Raw genomic sequence first — 18,896 nt, forward strand, 5'->3', positions numbered from 1 at the left:
CGGTGGCTGCATCAAGAATCAGCCTGCCAACGCAGGAGGTGCAGGAGAAGTGGGCTCCGTCCCTGGCGGGGGAAGGTCCCCTGGAGTGGGAAATGGCATCCCACTCCAGTATTCTTGCCTGGAGAATTCCACGGACAGAGGAGCTTGGCGAGCTACGGTCCATGGGGTCGAAAAGAGTTGGACGCGACTGAGAAACTAAACACACACCCACACAGAAATAACCTCACTGCCTGCATGGAGGGGTGTGAACAAACAGACTACGGTTTATTCAGTCACTGGACAGCGCATTGAGCAACCATCAAAATGACGAGGCCAGGTCCACAACGTCAACACTGATGAGGGTCACAAAATACTAACAGAGCTGGAAAATCACATTGCAAAAGGCATTTATGTACATTTTAAACAAAGCAACAGTACGTGATATTTAGGTGTACACTTTTATGAAAAACGTAAAAGCATAAAAACAAATGTGGAGACGGCTTCATGGTAGTGGTTAGCTGGTGGCAGGGGTGGACGGGGCAGAGTGACACGTGGAGTTTACTCTTTATCTGCAACGTTCTATTTCTTTAACACTTGAAAAATAAAGCAAATACAGCAAAATGTAAACATGTTAAATCTGAATGCAGGTGCACAGTTGCTTCTTGTACTCTTCACTTGCTGTGTGTTTAAACTATTTACTAAAAATAGATACAGCAATCACTTGGAGGCCCTGAGGGACATTTTGCCTGAAGCTAACCTACAGTATGTTTAACGAAAACAGAAGGGAAGTAAGTATGACTTCAGTTCAATAATGCAGGTAAAGTCCTATGGTTAAAGTAAAACCTGAAGAACAGCCAAAATTAAGCACGCTAACATAAGCATGCTAACAATACTGATATAGAAGAATTAAAAGTGTACTGGGGAGAAATCTTGCCTGAATAAGCTGGGTGTTTCTTTCTTTAAAGATTTTTTTAAAAAATATGGACCATTTTTAAAGTCTTTATTGAATTTGTTACAATATTCTTCTGTTCTTTGCTTTTTGGCCATGAGGCATGTGGGGGTCTTAGCTCCCCGACCAGGGATCAAGCCCACACCCTCCTGCATTGGAAGGCTAAGTCCCAACCACTGGACCGCCAGGGAAGTCCCTAAGCTGAGTATTCCTAAGCGAAATACAAACCTTTTCACTGGGGAGGGCTGTGTCTTTGTTGACTAACAAAATCTTAGATGAGTTCTTTTTATCGGAAGAGGTTTCTGTCTCTATCAACTTCTCATCCTCTCTTAAGGCAGATTTTGAAGAACCCAAACAGTGGGACTGCTGGATGGCGATCAGCTCACTGTGAATAATAAAACCAAACAAAAATAGGCATCTTGAAACAATAGGAAACATATGACACCAGTACAGAAAAGCATCTCAACAGGACAAAAAAGAGAGAGATTTTTCTTTTTTGATGAAGAAGCTCAAGTTTGAATAGAATGTTACAGATTTGAATAGAGTATTTATATAAGATATTATAAATCAATGCACACCCTTCACAGCAAGAAAACAAAATTCTTTGTTAAAGGGTAACTACAGAAGAGAGAATTGTCCTCCTCTCTACACCTTGGGAAAAAAAACAGCAAAGAAAAGAAGGTTTGAGGGATAGGATCATCCAAGAGAGACGGGGGAAAGAAATGAATACAGTACAAGGTTAAACGTGTAGATTTTAGGTTGTTGGCCAGAGATTGATTTTTGTTAATAGTTTTTTTAAAGTTCTTTTGTGAAAGTTGAGTGGCACTGTTATGGGTCCTTAATTCTTCTACAGGATCTCAGTAATTAGAGAACAGACACATGTAGCTAAGTTTCTGGGCAGGTTATTAAAGTCTGGGCTCAAAGTAGAGCCTGGAAACCTCCTTCTCCCACGGACCTTCTGGATCGGTCCAGGCAGGCTGCTGCGGCTTCTCCATGCACAGACACACCCCTAGCTGTCAAATGGAATAGAGGTATAGATGTGAAGAACATTTCGGTCAGATGATGAAGTGTGCACGCAATTCTTACAATCTAGGAAGAACGGGAAAAACGATGACCTTTTCTACTTAATCATGCGTTTGTCGTGCGATGCCTTGCCATGTGCCTCTGCTGGCAGAACAAGAAGTCACTTGAATTATTTCAAGTCAGGGAGGTCAAAAGAGCCTGGAAAGAAAACTTTGAAGTTGCTCTGGAATTTCTTTCATGCCTTAATGTATGTCCACTGTGCTCTTAAAACTGTCCAACACAAAATTTTCCCCTTAATATATGCGTGTTTTTGTTCAGTAGTGAAAAACAGGAAGTTGTGTCCTACTGGGATTTGCGATTACTTAAGGCAATCTTTTATTAAAACCAAATATGAACAGGTAACATTTAGTGTAACAACCAATTTTTTAAAAAACTTTTGCAACTGACAGAATCAGTATATGATTTTTAAATGACTCAGGCTTCTAAACAGGCCAAATGAAAACCCAAACAATGAAAATCCCCCAAAGGAATTTTTAACTATAAAGTCCTATGAAAGTCAATGTGATGATTCAGATAAGGCTCTCAATATAGAAACTTTATTCTTTCTATAATTTAAGGTCAAAGAGCAAGGTTTTCTTTAAAAATAGCAGAAGTTAGGATAGTGCCCCACAACTAACTACAGGATTCAGCAACTGACAGTGGGATGAGCCTGAAACGTGCAGCATTTGCTGACAACTAATGCATTTTCTTCTCTTAAAAAAAAAATAAAAAATACAGTTGGATAGAAATGGTCAAAGGCACAAACTTACAGTTATAAGAACTAGAGATTTCACATGCAGTAGGATTAATAAAATTTACACTGGTGTAGGCTATATACGAAAATTGCTGAGAAGGTAAATCCTAAGGGTTCTCATCACAAGGAACAATAATTTTTTTTTTCTTTTGTATTTATATGAGATGATGGCCATTCACTAAACTTACTGTGCTCATCACTTCCTGATGTACTTAAATCGTTATGGCAAACACCTTAAATTTAGACAGTGTTCTACATCAGTTATATCTCAATAAAACTGAAAGAAAAAGGCCAATCACTGTTACCAGCTTGTTAAATACAAATATTCTTTCTCCTGCATGATTTTGAAAAGTAAGAAAGTTTGGGAGATGTAAACTGAATGCAAAGGCCAAAGCAGTTGGATGTATCAATAAGCCGATGCAGGCCAGGAGAATGTCTTATCTGGGGTCTAGGGAATGTAATCTGGACATGAAAGAAACAGCTTATCGATTCAAAAGGATCCAGGCTGAGGAATGCCCCAGAGCAGCATTCTACTCTGTGAAGTGACCTCCCCGTTTGTTTTAAAACATGTTTGCTCAGCTCATGACAGCTGGCTGTGTTGTTAAGCAAAACCTTTGCCTCAGATGCTGTCCTAGGCACAAACTTCTCACTGGAATCAAGTCTCTGTGCAGTCAAAACTCAACAGCCTGCACTGTGATGAAAAGAGGAAGCGGTGTGTCACATGCAATGTCTGCTGCAAACACTGCTTTCATTTCACAGTTGGCAGGAAGTGGCTCCTGTGGGCCTTTTCCATTTCTAAACTCAGTAAGTAGGCTCCCTGGGCTTCCCTGGTGCTTGGCGGTAAAGAATCCACCTGAAAACGCAGAGACGTGCGTTCAATCCCTGGGTCGGGGAGATCCCCTAGAGGAGGAAATGGCAACCCGCTCTAGCATTCTTGCCAGGAAACGGCAACCCGCTCTAGTATTCTTGCCAGACGAATCCCATGGACAGAGGTACCTGGCGGGCTACAGTCCATGGGGTGCAAAAGAGTTGGATACAACTTAGCAACTAAACCACAACACCAAGTAGGCTCCCTGAGTGTTTACAAATGTGAAACGAGACTGACCTTGTCGAAGAGCTGTACTTGGGCCCGCTGGCACTTTCTGAACAAGTGCACACAGATTTGTGGCGCACGACTCTCTGTACTTTGGAAGGCTTGAAGATGCTCATCCACTCCACGTCAGACATGTGGCCCGGCGCTTCGATGATGAAGTTACTCGGGTGGCAGCACTTGGACTCCCACAGGTCACTCTCATCCACACAGGCTTCATTTTTGTGGTAACAGGAGACTCCAGGCCTTTCCAAGTGGTCCTGATAGTCGACATCCAGCTTTTCTGGCTGTTTTGAATCAGAACAGCTGGCCAGGCCCAGGTAAACGTTGACGTCATGCCATTTATCATCAGATACAGGTGTTGATGTTTCTGAGGGTTGCTTCTCTTCATTCTGAATCCCAATTCCATTCCCTTTGTGTGATTTTGCGTGGATCTTGCAAAATGTACTTTTGTTTTCGGGTTCAATCTGGATTTTTCCTCCCAGAGACCAAGACTTTTGTTTCTCCACTAAGTCTTTTGCAAATAGAGATGAGATAGCAATTACACTTTTTCCCCCAAATGAAGTATTAACCTGTAGTTTCTTCTCTTTGCATACATCACAAGAGCTCTTGTCTGACCTAGTTTGCTGAACCAACGTGGTCTCAAATTTTTGGTCCTTAACCAGTGACTTCTGATTTTTCTCCCTCTTAAAATCGACTTTTAGGTGGTTATTTTCAAGGTCTGATAAACACATGTCTCTGCTATGGTGGCATTACAAAAAACGGGAAGTTATAAGATACACTTGATACTATCATTCTAAATATTTCACTCAAACCTCATCAGTTGAGCTAAACCTTAATAAAACCCATTTGTCTCAGTTGAAAATAGAAGGTAGAATTTTTATATTCTTCGGAGCCCAATTTTAGCCCAGCCTCCTCCAAGAAGTCTTTGTGATCACCAAGCCCATATGCCCACTCCCCCAAGTCCCATCCTTAAGGTCTACTATACATACTGTCCATACTGCAAATCACTATCTTACTGCACATATGATTTAATTAATCAGAGACAGACTCTCCTATTACAACTGTATGGCTCGCTGTTTCATACATATCAATGTCTTGTCTAAAGATGCTTAAGGGTGTTTTTCACATATGAAGGCATTTTTAATTCCCCCTAGCACCTAGCATGGTCATTAATACACACTCAGTGTTCTGTAAATACTTGTTGACTGATCTGTTATTTCTTTTCCTAATTCTATTAGTTTCACAGTAAACAGAGCTAAAGCCAGAACTGAAAGGCAATGGGGATTCAAGGTATAGAGATAAACTGGACAGTGCCAAATGTGTTTACCATACTGTATTCATTACTATCCCATTTATCTGCTGCATACCTATGTAGCTACGTATTGAAAGCCAGTCTAAAGTAAAAATGACACATGTGCATAAAATAAAAATCTTTGTGATAAACCTTTTAATACACTGCCTGTTAAAATGCTCATGTCACATGTGTGCAGGTGTTCTAATCTATATGATTCTGATTCTCCTTCTAGAATGGGAAAGGCCACTTTATGTTCTTAAAGAATAACCTCTATCGTCTAAGGCCAGGTGCCTCCCAGAGGAAATGAAGTACAAAAAGGAAAGAGAGACAACTGGTTAGGGGCTTCTGCCTGCTGGAGATCGCCGGCTTGGTCTGGTGTTTATTAGTAGCAGCTGCAGATACTGGGATACAGAGCGATGGTGTTAGAAGCCCCAGTGAAAGACCCGAAGAAAAGCACAGCGAATGCAGCAAAGTGTGGGGTGAGTCCCCAGCCTTCCAGTCTGAAGCAAAACCCTGCAACTCCTGACCACTCCCACCCTCGAACCCCAGCCCCTAGGGAAAGGCACGCGCCACTGGGCCCAGCTTCTGCCCTTACATGGAGAGATGGGAGTCCCCTGAATGTCCCCTTCTTTCCACCACTTCCTCACTATTCGGTTGGATGAATGGACTAAACTGAACTGTGGGACAGCTGTATGCTTGTCAATTAAACCACTTTTCATATGTTTATATTTTACTTTTACAGAAATGAATTTAATTCACATACTGCCTGTTATAGGTAAGAGCAGATGTCTTCTTCTATTAACAAGGAAAATGGAAAAATCAAGCTGAGAGCAGAGGTCACCCTCAGCTGAACTTCTACTGCTGTTATTTCTACCCTTCTTTGATGTTCTTTCTTTTAGATAAGTATAATACCCAGTATATCTTTATTTTCCCTATTCCTAGCCCAGTGCCTAAAATACTGAGAGTTCTGAATAAATGATTCATCTCTGTAATTTCTACTTTACCTCAAAGCCTTTTATACAACACATACCCACAAATAATGTATTTAATGAAATTTATCAAATAGTTTAATTAGGATCATGCCTAAAATTCTAAATCTAGTCTCACTACAACCCAGGATTAAAATGATAATTATTAGCTCACATATATTTTTTCCCATTTACTCCCTGCTATCTAGGGAATAGTAAGTACTGACCCATAGTAGGTACTTAACAAATATTGATGAATGATGGAAATAAATACACTATCACATTAATGGCATCTTACTAAGGTTACCTGGATTCCATGCCCTTTGATTCCTCCATCTTTGAGTCATATATCTGTATTAATTCCTGAGAATTTTCCACATTGAAATTAAGAAACTGCAGATCACGCTGTTGTTTTACGTAAATCTGCCGTAGATATTGATAAATCAATACAAAGTGTAACGACAAAGCTAAAGCAAGCCAACAATTGGGTGTTTCAAACACTAAAACGTATCAGACAGTGCCTAAAGACATATGCTGAGTATGTTAGCTTTCATTTTTCCTGTTCGCACCAAGATTTGTTAGTATAACTAGTCTCCTTTACTATAAGCAAGACTCTACCTGCGAGGTTAATACGATTGATACACCTTTAAAGTAGTCAGGATTCCAGAAGCACCATAAACAAAATCACCAGGCATACACTTTTCCTAATTTGATGTCTGTTTATAAATGTTTCCCACTTAATAGTGAAGAGGGAGTGGGGACGTACCTGTCTCAGATTATGCAGCTCTGCATTCATGCGCTCTTGCTTTGACTTTGCAATATCAAGTAACTCATCTTTCCTTTTTTCTCTCTCTGCTATTTAAGAACAAATATTATTAAAACATTTTTCACCAGCCACATCAATACACACCTCTTCATTTCTAACAACTGAATGTGCACATGGCTAATTTTTTTCCCCCTAGTTTCTGAATTTTAAAATTGCAAAATGGATGCCCAGGAAGTTTAATCTGTTTCTAACTAGATCCTTCACCAAATTTGAAAACTTTCACAATATAATTAATGCTAAGTCAAAAAAGTATTCCAAACTTTACAAACTCTATGATCAAATGACGTGTGTGTGTCCGTATGTACATACGCATTGAAAAAGGCTGAGGGCAATATCAAAAGAAAGTTATTCTTTCTTTTGATAGAATATCAAAAGAAGTTATACTTTTTTACATATTACACTGAAATATCAAAAGAAGTTATTTTTAGATGTAAGAATTAAAGAAAATTGTTTTCCTTTTTTGGGGGGAGGGGATGAGTTCTAAATCTCTAAAATTTAATACTTTATTCTTTGTTTATTCACATTACACGGGTAACTTGTAAATGCATTTTCCTTATAAAAATCCAAACAACATATTACTTTTATCAACAGAAAAAAAACTAACATTACAAGGAAAAAAAAAATCACTGTTTTCTTCAGTATGTAAGTCAATCTGATATAATCTCACAATCAGGCTATTCCTACGTGATCTTGCAAACCAAAGACTTAAGATACTTGAACCTATGAGGTGACCCCATAGGTAGATAAACTTCTCTTTCCATTTGAAGGAAAGCCCAGGACTCCTTTACAGACTTTCTATTTCTTGAAAATTCTTTTTATCTGATAGGTAATTAAGATTCAGAATTGTCTTGAATATATACTTGAGTATTACACTCAATTTCCTAGCTCAGAAAGAAAAAGAGGTTTTTGTTTTTTTTTTAAATCTTCATTCTTTTATAAAGATCAGAAACATTCTGCTGAAATTGGGACACTTCATTATTACTAGAGTTGGAGTATGAGAAGTCAATATTTTTAAAACGGTTTCAGAACTTGGCAAATGAGAACCCACAGAAAGGAAAGATCTGAAGTGCTATATGAAGTCTTGCACCAGAAAAAAATATTAGTATTATGCTTAATGAGAAATCATGTCATTCACACAGAAGTGAGAGATCAACAATGAATGTTTCACCTAAAAAAACCCTACTATCTTTATAAGAAGTTCAAATGAAATGCACAAAATAGCCCTCTATTACATGAATGGATTTTGAGTCAATCAGATGCAGCCTAAATCAAAATGTGCAACTCCTACGGTTTATTAATAGTTCCTTCTCCACGGGTCATTTTCCTCATGGATGGAGAATACAAATACTTATTTTATCGTTGCTTTACATTTGGAACATCACAGAAACCATCCAAGGACAAAGGCATGAGCTTTGCTGGGGATGGAGACGCTACCTAGACAGCTTTTCTGCCAAGTGCTTGCTGGTAATCAGAGCAGGGCCAGGTGGAATAAAGCATGAGGAGTGACCTGTGAAAAGCCACCACCTCCTACCCAAACACGCTTAATGCTCAGCCCTTCCAACCCGGGTCTGCAGCATCATCTTATTTCAAAAAGGTAATCCACGTGCACAGAATGGAGGACACGGCACAGCGAAAGCCACCGCCTCGGGTTTAAACTGCTACCTCTCCTCATTTCTGAATTTATCTCCTTGCATTAGATGAGTCAACACCATAACGAAAGCCTAAAAAAGCAGTGCACTTGCAATATTTATGAAGCCCCACTTAGTTTGTATGAATTCAATCCTATGCACAAAGAAAACAATAAAAGAGGGGCCATAGTGCCTTTCACAGGGGAAGTGATGCCTATCGGGCGTCTAGGCCTCCTGGCTGCTCTCTGTTCTACCCACCTCTCATTTTCAACAGCATCTAGCATGCTGGTGCCTTCCCAGTGTTTACCGATACTTCTTTAGGGCACAGCACGACCCCCTAAACAAAAGCTAATGACTTTATCTGGCATTGAAAGGGCAATTCTAAATGTATTTCAGTACTGCCTTAATCTGTCTTTAGAATAATCTACTGTTGCATAAAACAGAATTGTTTCCTTAGATCTGACACTTTCCTACATGGCTGGATTATCTAGGGACCGAAGTGGAGTGGGTCTGCCTACTTTCACACATTGGTTACTGAAAACAAAGAGATACGGAACTCTCTGCTGACACCTGCCTAAGCCAGGCAGCCTAAGGACAGCAGCATAAAGGCAGGGGCGCTGGCAGTCTGGACCTGCTGAGCTCCGGTCAGGCCGCTATGCCTTTTACTGCCTGAAAGACCTTCACTCAGTCTTACAGAACTCTCAGGACCACAGAAATGTAAACTAGCATCGTGGTTTTTTTTTTAAAAAAAACTTCTTATAAGCAACATGTATAAATGAAACCTGTCTCTAAGCCTATGTGAAGAACTTCAATAAGAGGGAAAATGAAGTTTTGAATTAAAAGTACATTTCTAAGGCATCTTCCAATCTCGAATAAAATGTGTTAATTTTCAGTCATGGCACCTGAGAGCATATTATCACGTTAAGCCTTTAAACGGAGAAGGCGATGGCACCCCACTCCAGTACTCTCGCCTGGAAAATCCCATGGATGGAGGAGCCTGGTGGGCTGCAGTCCGTGGGGTCGCAAAGAATTGGACACGACTGAGCGACTTCACTTTGACTTTTCACTTTCATGCACTGGCGAAGGAAATGGCAACCCTCTCCAGTGTTCTTGCCTGGAAAATCCCAGGGACAGGGGAGCCTGGTGGGCTGCCGTCTATGGGGTCACACAGAGTCGGACATGACTGAAGCAACTTAGCAGTAAGCCTTTAAAAATTATTTTTAGGCATAATTCACTTTTATCATTTAAGTGTACAAGAATTGTTCTGAGACAGTGGTTTGAGCAGAAAAAATGTTTAAGAAATCAGCTTAGGAAATGATTAAAAAAATTATTTCACAAAATGGATTTATTGGAGTATTAGCTAACAAATTACATATACTTTACCTAGTAATACCTAACAGAATGAGTAAAAATAGATGAACCAAAAGAAAAGGAGGTTATTTATTAAAATATCTTGTAAACTTTTCTCCATCATCTGACCTTTCATAGCATTTGTGTAACACTAAATTCTCTGTGGGCCTTGTGCTTCCTGGTCACTAACATAGTGCCTGGCACATATACACTGATCCAAAGACTGTGTGAATTCAACTGTAAAGCCACAAATATACGTATCTTTACGTATACATCCAAATATACGTATAACTTTATATATGTATCTTTAGATGCGTGCATGCTGTATAGCCCTAGAAATAACAGAAATAGTGACCTCTAGTGGTAGAAAACTGCATTTCTCCTATCTTAATCACACGAGATTAAAATTAAGAATTCCACTTTATTCGGGAAAAAAAAAAAATGTAATACTGTATCCTGTCCTTCAACTTATAGAAATGTATTCTCTTTCTAGAAGGAAGAACATTGAGGGTATGTATGAGTAGACCCAAAAATGTTCATTTAATTTCTATTTGGAATTTTATCTCCAAATCTATGATTTTCTTAATACAAACTACCAGAATTAAAGTCCAAAAAAATCTTGGCTGGCAGGGCCATAATATGGATCAGATCTAGCCATATATGGATCAGATCTATATATCAGTGATTCTCAGTCGGGAGTAGAGAAAGGAGGGGCTACACACTCTAACATACTGGGGTAAGTTGGGGTTAAAAGTGCAGGAGAATATGGCAGCCGGTGGAGAAGTGTGTGTACAATTTTTACATTACATATTATTGACAAACTTGCTTTCAAATCATGAACAACTCATCTCCAATTTTATTATTTTGGGGTCATACTGATGTAACAAAACACATGAAGTTTTCCAACTGTAATAATTACGGGTGATTTATTTGGAAAACTAAAAAAATGTTGAATTCCTAATTTTTACCTAGTGTTTGCAGAAGTATGAACATCCTCCCTTCTTTGGCTCATAAGATTCTTCCTTAATGAATTTTTAAGCCAAGTGTTGCATTTTTAGTAAGAAGTATAGTCACATACTCAAGCTGGAAGGGAGAGCAGCTCCTCATTTTACAGAAAGGAAAACCGAGTTAACTGGGAAGTATGATGACAGCTTTAAAATGTCCTTCATGGTCTCTCTTCATTTCTCAAAGGGTGTTAAAATTACTTACATAAATACATATAGTATTTTGAGGCAGGCAGTTCATTTAGCCCACCATGGTGGTACCAAAGAAAGTACAGGTTGCAAAATATATATAACTATTCAATCACTTAAACAAACAATCTATTTTTACCAGTAAAGACCAATTCGTCATGCAGGCAACTCTTCTCTTGCTTGAGGCGAATGATCTCTTCTCGTTGTTCATTGTTTTCTGTTGTCTTTTCATTTAGATCCTCTTCACAAATAGAAGGGGGAGAAAGTCCTCAAATAAATACTAGTTTCTAGAGGAATATACACTGTGAATACCTCTCATGTCCTTAGCACCCCCTTCCAATCCATATGAAGTCCTGTTGGATCTACAGCCAAAATGTCCCATATCTGACATTTCACTGCATGCCTGGCAGTGATCCTGGCCAAGGCTCCCACTGTCTCCCTGCATGAACCTTGCCTCTTCCATTGCAGCTTGATGTCCACAGAGCCATCAGGGCCATCTGCTGGCATCACTGCTCTGCTAAAAGCCCTCATACTACATTTAGGATGAAATATAAACTCATACCCTTAAGCCCTGTACAGCCTGGCCGACCTTTCAATCTGTTCCTTTCACTTGCCCTGACCTCCGAACCCACCCCAGGGCTTTTGCATTTGCTGTTTCTTCTGCCTGGAAGCTCTTGGCCTAGATTTTTACAGGACTAGGTCTTCCCATCAGCCAAGTTTCAGCTCAAATATTCTCTGTAAAGATGTCCTTCCAGCGCGCCCAAACTAAATGAGTCTCTGTCCCTTACCCTCTGGCCCACTATCCATGACCCTGTTTTTATTTTATATTTTTTAAACAAATGTTAAATTTCTAAAATAAGGCATAAAAGTTGATAAAACAGACTTCTTTTTACTTTAAATCTTACCTAGGTATACATAACATTCAATAAAATTACTGAATGCCTGCAATATACTCCAAGAGCTGGGTTATTAGAGTCCGTCCCTGCTGTCAAGGGGCTAATAGTACGATTATGGTTTTAGATGAAGCTACAAATGGACACAAAATTATCATTTGCCAAGAGTCAGGGCATCATTAGAACAAGATTTTAGCAGGTGGACTCTTTTAAACTAATCTGTCACAATAACCTTTCCCAATTTCAACAGTAACTCCCTGCCTCACAAGGGGCCCCGCCTGGGATAGAGGTGGAGTAACCACGCCATTGCACCGCTTTGTCATTCTAAGGCTGCCTGTTCCACTGTAAGAGTTAGTCCTCACGTCTAACTGATGACCACTTACAAATCCAACCATCTGGGTGTGGAAGTAAGACCCAGATAGCTCCTGACTCCAACAGCTTCTTCTTCGATACAGCTGGGAAAAGCCAGAGACAAGTGGGCCTCCCCCTGTACCCTCTGAAGACAAACGCAAATTTTTACTCTATCACCTAGATCCACCTCCAAGCATGTAGCACTAACCTATCTGCCGTACCCAGCCTTCATTTCATTAGAAAACTTCCAGGAATAGAATAAACCATGGAGTTACTGTGAGAATGAAAACAGAAAAAGGAGGACACAAAAGGAATTCTCCCCAAAACAGAACATCCACTGAACAGCCACTCTGGCAGTCTGTGTTTTAGGTGGCAACTCCTTACCCCTCCCTGCATTCATTCCTCAATTTTTTTTTTTTTTAAATTTCTTCCACAAAAGGGCAGAGGATATTTTTCCATTGCCTGACTCTGGGTCCAGCCATGTGATTCACTGTGGCGCAGAATGAAGGGCAAGTGATGGTGTGCCAGGCTTCCTTCTGCTTCCTCTCTTAAGTTTCTGCCTTCACCATGGGAAGAAATGCCCACACTACCCAGCCGGGGAAAAGATGCTCCAATGGGCCCAACAGAGATCAGCCAATTCCCTAGTGGCTTCCAGATAAATGAGTTTATCAAAGGACACCACTGAGATACCATCGTTGGTTGCCACAAGGCATATAGTAGCAATAGTTAACTGGTACAGCAAAGGCAGGATTATTTTTTAAATATAATGCATTAGGCAGTTTTCCCCAACTCTTGCTATTTATCTTGTAACACAAAAACTGCTGCATAATTCTATAAAAATGCAATGAACATTTCATGATGGGACCTAATGCTAACAACAGACCTCTTCCCAGTTATCAGATTAAGTGAACTCAAATGAAGATATATATTCCCAAGATAAAACATCTATATTTAGGCCTCTTCCTTACCTTTTAATTTATTGACTTCAATCTTAAGTGCCTTCAATTTCTGCTTATAATCTTGCTTTTCTTTCACAATACAGGTCTCCACCATCTTAGCATCACGTAAGGCATGCTCTAACAATTTAAATTTACCCGAACAGTCAGCAATGTGATTGACTGCCTCAATAATATCTTTGTCCTAAAACCCAAATTTGAAAACTGTTACATTTTAAAATGCCAACTAAACAAGATGACACTTACTGAAATCTCATTGTGGAGTAGGGATAAACTGTGGGATTGGGATTGATGTGTACATACTACTATATATAGAATAGGTAACTAGTAAGAATCTGCTGTCCAGCACAGGGAACTCTACTCACTACTCTGTAATGGCCTATATGGGAAAAGAATCTAAAAAGAAGTGGCTATATGTGTATATATAACTGATTTACTTTGACGTACACTTAAAACACAGAACATGGTAAATCAACTGTGAAAAGTCAAAGTGAAGTGGCTCAGTTGTGTCCGACTCTTTGCGACCCCACGGATTGTAGCCCAAGGAATTTTCCAGGCAAGAGTACTGGAGTGGGTTGCCATTTCCTTCTCCAGGGGATCTTCCTGACCCAGGGATCAAACCTGGGTCTCCCACATTGCAGGCAGAGGCTTTACCTCTGTGCCACCAGGGAAGCCCTAACTGTACTCTAATAAAAACTAAAAAAGAAAAAAAGACCGTGTCATGTAATTGTGTACCCAGTTTCAATCCAGCGCTTTCCATGTGTTAACTCATTTAAGCCTCACAGTAACTATCTGAGGTAAGAAATATTGTTACTACCCACATGACAGAGGAGTCGACAGGAAATTGGCCACAATTACACAAGCTGGGCTTCCCTGGTGGCTCAGGAGGTAAAGAATCCACCTACACTGCAGGAGACCTGGGTTTGATCCCTGGAGTGGGAAGATCCCCTGGAGGAGGGCACGGCAACCCACTCCAGTATGCTTGCCTGGGGAATCCCATGGACAGAGAAACCTGGTGGGCTACAGTCCATGGGGTCACAAAGAGTCGGACACGACTGAGTGACTAAACACAGCACAAGTCAGTGACAGAGTTTTGATTTGAATTTGGCTGGCTGGCCCCCAAAACCATGCATGAACCACCAGTTTGCAGTCTCAGAAAGTCTAGAACCAAACATTTGATTACCTATGAAACTATAATAGCAAGCGATAGGAGGACTGGTGGCCCTGGATGTGGCTGTATTTTCTGGATTACAGATAAATCCCAGAGGCCCTCTCCTCCTTTCCTTCTTTTCAGCTTCTTAAGACGACAGACTCCAAGACCTCATCCCAAAACTACCCAAGCCAGAACCTCTTATTGTTGAAGTGGTTGTTTTAATTATGTAAAAGGTATCTATCTATCTGCCTGTTGAAAAGCAATTCAAATAACACCTGAAGGTATAAAAATAATAAGTAAAAGTACTCCCCCCACCACTCACAGGGAATATCGATTATCAGCAGGTTTCACCTTTGCTTAAGGACAAAGGTTTCTGTGGTAGCATCATATATGCATTCCTAAAACACTTCACAGTTTGCATATCTCACGTTAAGAGGATTTATGGAAAAAATAGGGTTGGGGCAGATCATTAAAAAACCGACAGGGGTTGGGATGCAGGAGATGGAACTTTGTGATCAGATGGAACAGGCCTTGAAGACCGAAACCCACAGTGGAGTTCTGCCTCCTCTTAATGCCTTCGGCATATCATTTTAAACTTGTTTCCCTCATTTCTAAAACCAGAATTAAAAAAAAAAAAAAGAGAATAATATAGATAGTTCAACCTATCTGGGTCACTGTGGGACTTAAGTGAGATAAGGTACATGACTATACTTTATCGATCACAAGGTGCCTGGCACATAGAGGTATCATTATTCTGAATTACCTTCAGCTTTATCATGGTGGTGAGAGCCTGTTCACGAGCTTGCAGTTGTCCCACTTGAGCAGAAAGTTCCACTAATGTGTTGCTGAGATTTTCATTTCTAGCCTACAAGGAAAAAAACACAAAATACTAACCCAGTCATTTAAGAGCTTTCACTACTCTCACTAGCCATAATCTGTGCTCAATCTTTCTGTTTTTTCTTTAACCTTTTCAGTAACAAAGTGAGCTATTTAAGCAGTCATCAAAAAGCAACACAAACATCTATTTCCCCATCATCCTCTCAGTTCTTACGATCCCCTTCTGAATTCTATCAGTTATGTTTATAAACATGCCTACTTCCTAATGGTCTTTTATGTATACTTTCAGGTTGGTGAGAAAGAGGAACACGAACGGAAGAATGAACGGCAACTGGATTAGTGAGAGATTTCCTTTGCTAAAATAAAGAAGAACTGATGCTTTTGAACTGTGGTGTTGGAGAAGACTCTTGAGAGTCCCTTGGACTGCAAGGAGATCCAATCAGTCCATTCTGAAGGAGATCAGCCCTGGGATTTCTTTGGAGGGAATGATGCTGAAGCTGAAACTCCAGTACTTTGGCCACCTCATGCGAAGAGTTGACTTATTGGAAAAGACTCTGATGCTGGGAGGGATTGGAGGCAGGAGGAGAAGGGGATGACCGAGGATGAGACGGCTGGATGGCATCACTGACTCGATGGACGTGAGTCTGAGTGAACTCTGGGAGTTGGTGATAGACAGGGAGGCCTGGCGTGTTGCGATTCATGGGGTCGCAAAGAGTCGGACACGACTGAGCGACTGAACTGAACTGAAGAACTTCTGTGCATCTTTTTTCATGTTGAAATAACTTCACATTGAGGTATTCTCACTCATCAGGGATTTTTTAAACCATAGATCTAGATGTGATGGAGGAAACTGAAATGCCTATTACTAAGTGAAAGAAGCCAATCTGAAAAGGCTACATACTCTATGGTTTCAACTACATGACATTCTGGAAAAGGCAAAACTATGAGATCAGGGGTTGCAAGGGACTGCAAGAAAGAAGGACAGAGCAGAGGGTTTTTAGGGTTGGGAAAGTATTTTGCATGATATTACAATGGTGGATACAGGTCATTATTTGTAGAAACAGAATGTACAACACCAAGAGTGAACCCTAACGTAAACTGTGGGCTTCCACGTCTCACCCAGTGATGTGGCAATGACATGTCACTGGCTACAACAAATGTATCAGTTCTACTGGGATCCACGATGTCCACAGTGGAGGAGGCTAGCTGGGGGCGGGGGTGGGGCTGGGGGTGTCTATGAGAAATCTCTGTACATTCCACCCAATTTTGCTATGAACCTAAAACTTCTCTAACAAAGACAAAGTTTATTAATTTAAAAAAAGAAAAAAATCTCCCTGCGACAGACTGAACTGCATGTCCCCTCAAATGCATACGCTGAAGCCCTAACTTCTAATGTGATGGTGTTTGCCGGGGGCGGGGAGCCTTTGAGAGGGAATTAGGTTTAGATGAGGTCATGAGGGTGGGGCCCTCAGGATGGGATCAGAGCCCTCAGAAGAAAAGATACCAGAGAACGTGCTCAGGTGCTGTCTCTCTCCCTGTCACACGAGGACATGGTAAGAAGGTGACCATTCCATTTACAAGTCAAGAAGAGAGCCCTCACCAGAAACCAACCAGGCTGGCACCATGATCTTCAACTTCTAATCTGCAGAACTGTGAGGAAAAAATCTGTTTTTTAAGCCTTCCCCCAGTCTATGGTATTTTGTTATGGCAGCCCAAGCTGACTAACATACTTCCATTTTTTAATTCAACATATCAAGAGATTCTGGGCTTTCCTTGTGGCTCAGTTGGTAAAGAATCCGCCTGCAATGTGGGAGACCTGGGTTCAATCCCTGGGTTGGGAAGAGCCCCTGGAGAAGAGAAAGGCTACCCACTCCAGTATCCTGGCCTGGAGAATTCCATGGACTGTATAGTTCATGGGGGTCGCAAAGAGTCAGACAGGACTGAGTGACTTTCACTTTCACATCAAGAGATTCCATTAATAGTTTTCACTTATTTTATAGCTAGAATCTGTCTAGAAGAGCAATCTGAAAAAAAAAATTTAAGACATAAAATAAAATCTATATAATTATTATGAGTTATTAAGATTCACTATGTTACCAAGATCTATACTGGTATCATTATGAAACAAGAACATGAAGGCAGTAACAACAACAGCAAAAAAGGCTTTCTCAGGCTTCCCTAGAGGCTCAGCGGTAAAAATCCATCTGCCAATGGATGCGATCCCTGGTCCAGGAAGATCCCACATGCACCACGACCACTGAGCCCGTGAGCTGCACCTACTGAAGCCTGTCCACCCTAGAGCCCTTGCTCTCAAACAAGAGAAGCTACCGCAATGAGAAGCCCGTGTACCGCAACGAGAGAGCAGCCTCCACTCTCTGAAACTAGAGAAAAACCCTTGCAGCAACAAAGACCCAGTACAGTAAAAAAACAAAAAAAAAAGATAAATAAATAAATATTTTTAAAAAGGCTTTCTCACTGTGCCTCTCAAAAAAGCATGAGCTCAAAAGATATTTGATGACTCATCAGCCAGGACTAAAAACTGAAAGATCACCCTGACATTTTGTTCCCAATATGCCACTAACATGAGGTAGATATCTGTTTCATCAGATTAGACACAGTTATTCAGGACACATAATTTGAAGCTGCGTGATGATACTGATCTCAGACCTTGAGACAGACTTTTTAAATTAACCCACTATTGATAAAATGAAGGATGCTACCAAACAAATGGCCTAACAATTAAGAAAGAGCTGTAATGAAGCTTCATCTTCAAGACAAAGCAACACTAGGGGCTAACCAAAGCTCACCATCAGCATAAAACTGGGACGCTGAATGGATGGGTATGCTTTTATACACACACACACACACTTAATGGAAATATTTAAGTCTATGAACTACTTTAAAACTGAAACACAAACAGAATTTGGGCTAGCGAAACTTATCTGAAAACCAGTCTCACCGATTGACTTTGTCGTACAGCAGAAACTAACACAACATTGTAAAGCAATTATACTCTAATAAAAAATTAATTAACTAAAAAAATAAAACCAACCTCAAGGTCTTCAGAGAGGAGAGAGGAATGGGTTGCCTTTTGGGCCATCTCCTGAAGCTGTAGTTGAGTCTTCTGAAGAGTACTCTGGCATTCAATTTGGTTCGATTCAAGGCTTTTTACCTTCTTTGTGAGTGACTTGATTATTTCAGTTCTTTTATGTAGTTCACCTGAGGGAGATTATTTTCAGGCAATGGTTAAAAAGTGAGGGTGCTAAGGAATCTTTCAAAGGTTAATTCTTCTTTGAAAAGGTTTTATTACGAAATGCATGCTACTGTACCCTGGTCCAGAAGCAGAGCACTAGCAGCAACCCAGAGCCCTGCATGTCACTTCCTGAGCAGCCTCTCCAATCTCCCACCTCCAGCCGCCATCCTGAGCTTACTCATTTCCTTGTTTTTTATTACAGTTTTGGTGCAGAGGTTAAAGCGTCTGCCTGCAATGTGGGAGACCTGGCTTCAATCCCTGGGCCGGGAAGATCCCCTGGAGAAGGAAATGGAAACCCACTCCAGTATTCTTGCCTGGAGAATCCCATGGACAGAGGAGCTTGGTGGGCGAGTTGCA

General features: G+C 40.5%; 1 protein-coding gene across 1 annotated transcript in view; it reads right to left on the reverse strand.

The window, feature by feature from the left end:
• Positions 1-18,896, reverse strand: part of CCDC62 (coiled-coil domain containing 62) — a 40,906-nt gene that overhangs the window by 15,373 nt on the left and 6,637 nt on the right. Inside the window, 8 exon segments of the mRNA XM_068989780.1 lie at positions 1,146-1,313; positions 3,850-4,575; positions 6,407-6,522; positions 6,866-6,954; positions 11,236-11,337; positions 13,309-13,480; positions 15,213-15,314; positions 18,339-18,505. Coding sequence (XP_068845881.1) covers positions 1,146-1,313; positions 3,850-4,575; positions 6,407-6,522; positions 6,866-6,954; positions 11,236-11,337; positions 13,309-13,480; positions 15,213-15,314; positions 18,339-18,505 — 1,642 coding nt within the window.

This window comes from Capricornis sumatraensis, chromosome 17 (assembly GCF_032405125.1).
Source record: "Capricornis sumatraensis isolate serow.1 chromosome 17, serow.2, whole genome shotgun sequence".
Classification (NCBI taxonomy): Eukaryota; Metazoa; Chordata; class Mammalia; order Artiodactyla; family Bovidae; genus Capricornis; species Capricornis sumatraensis.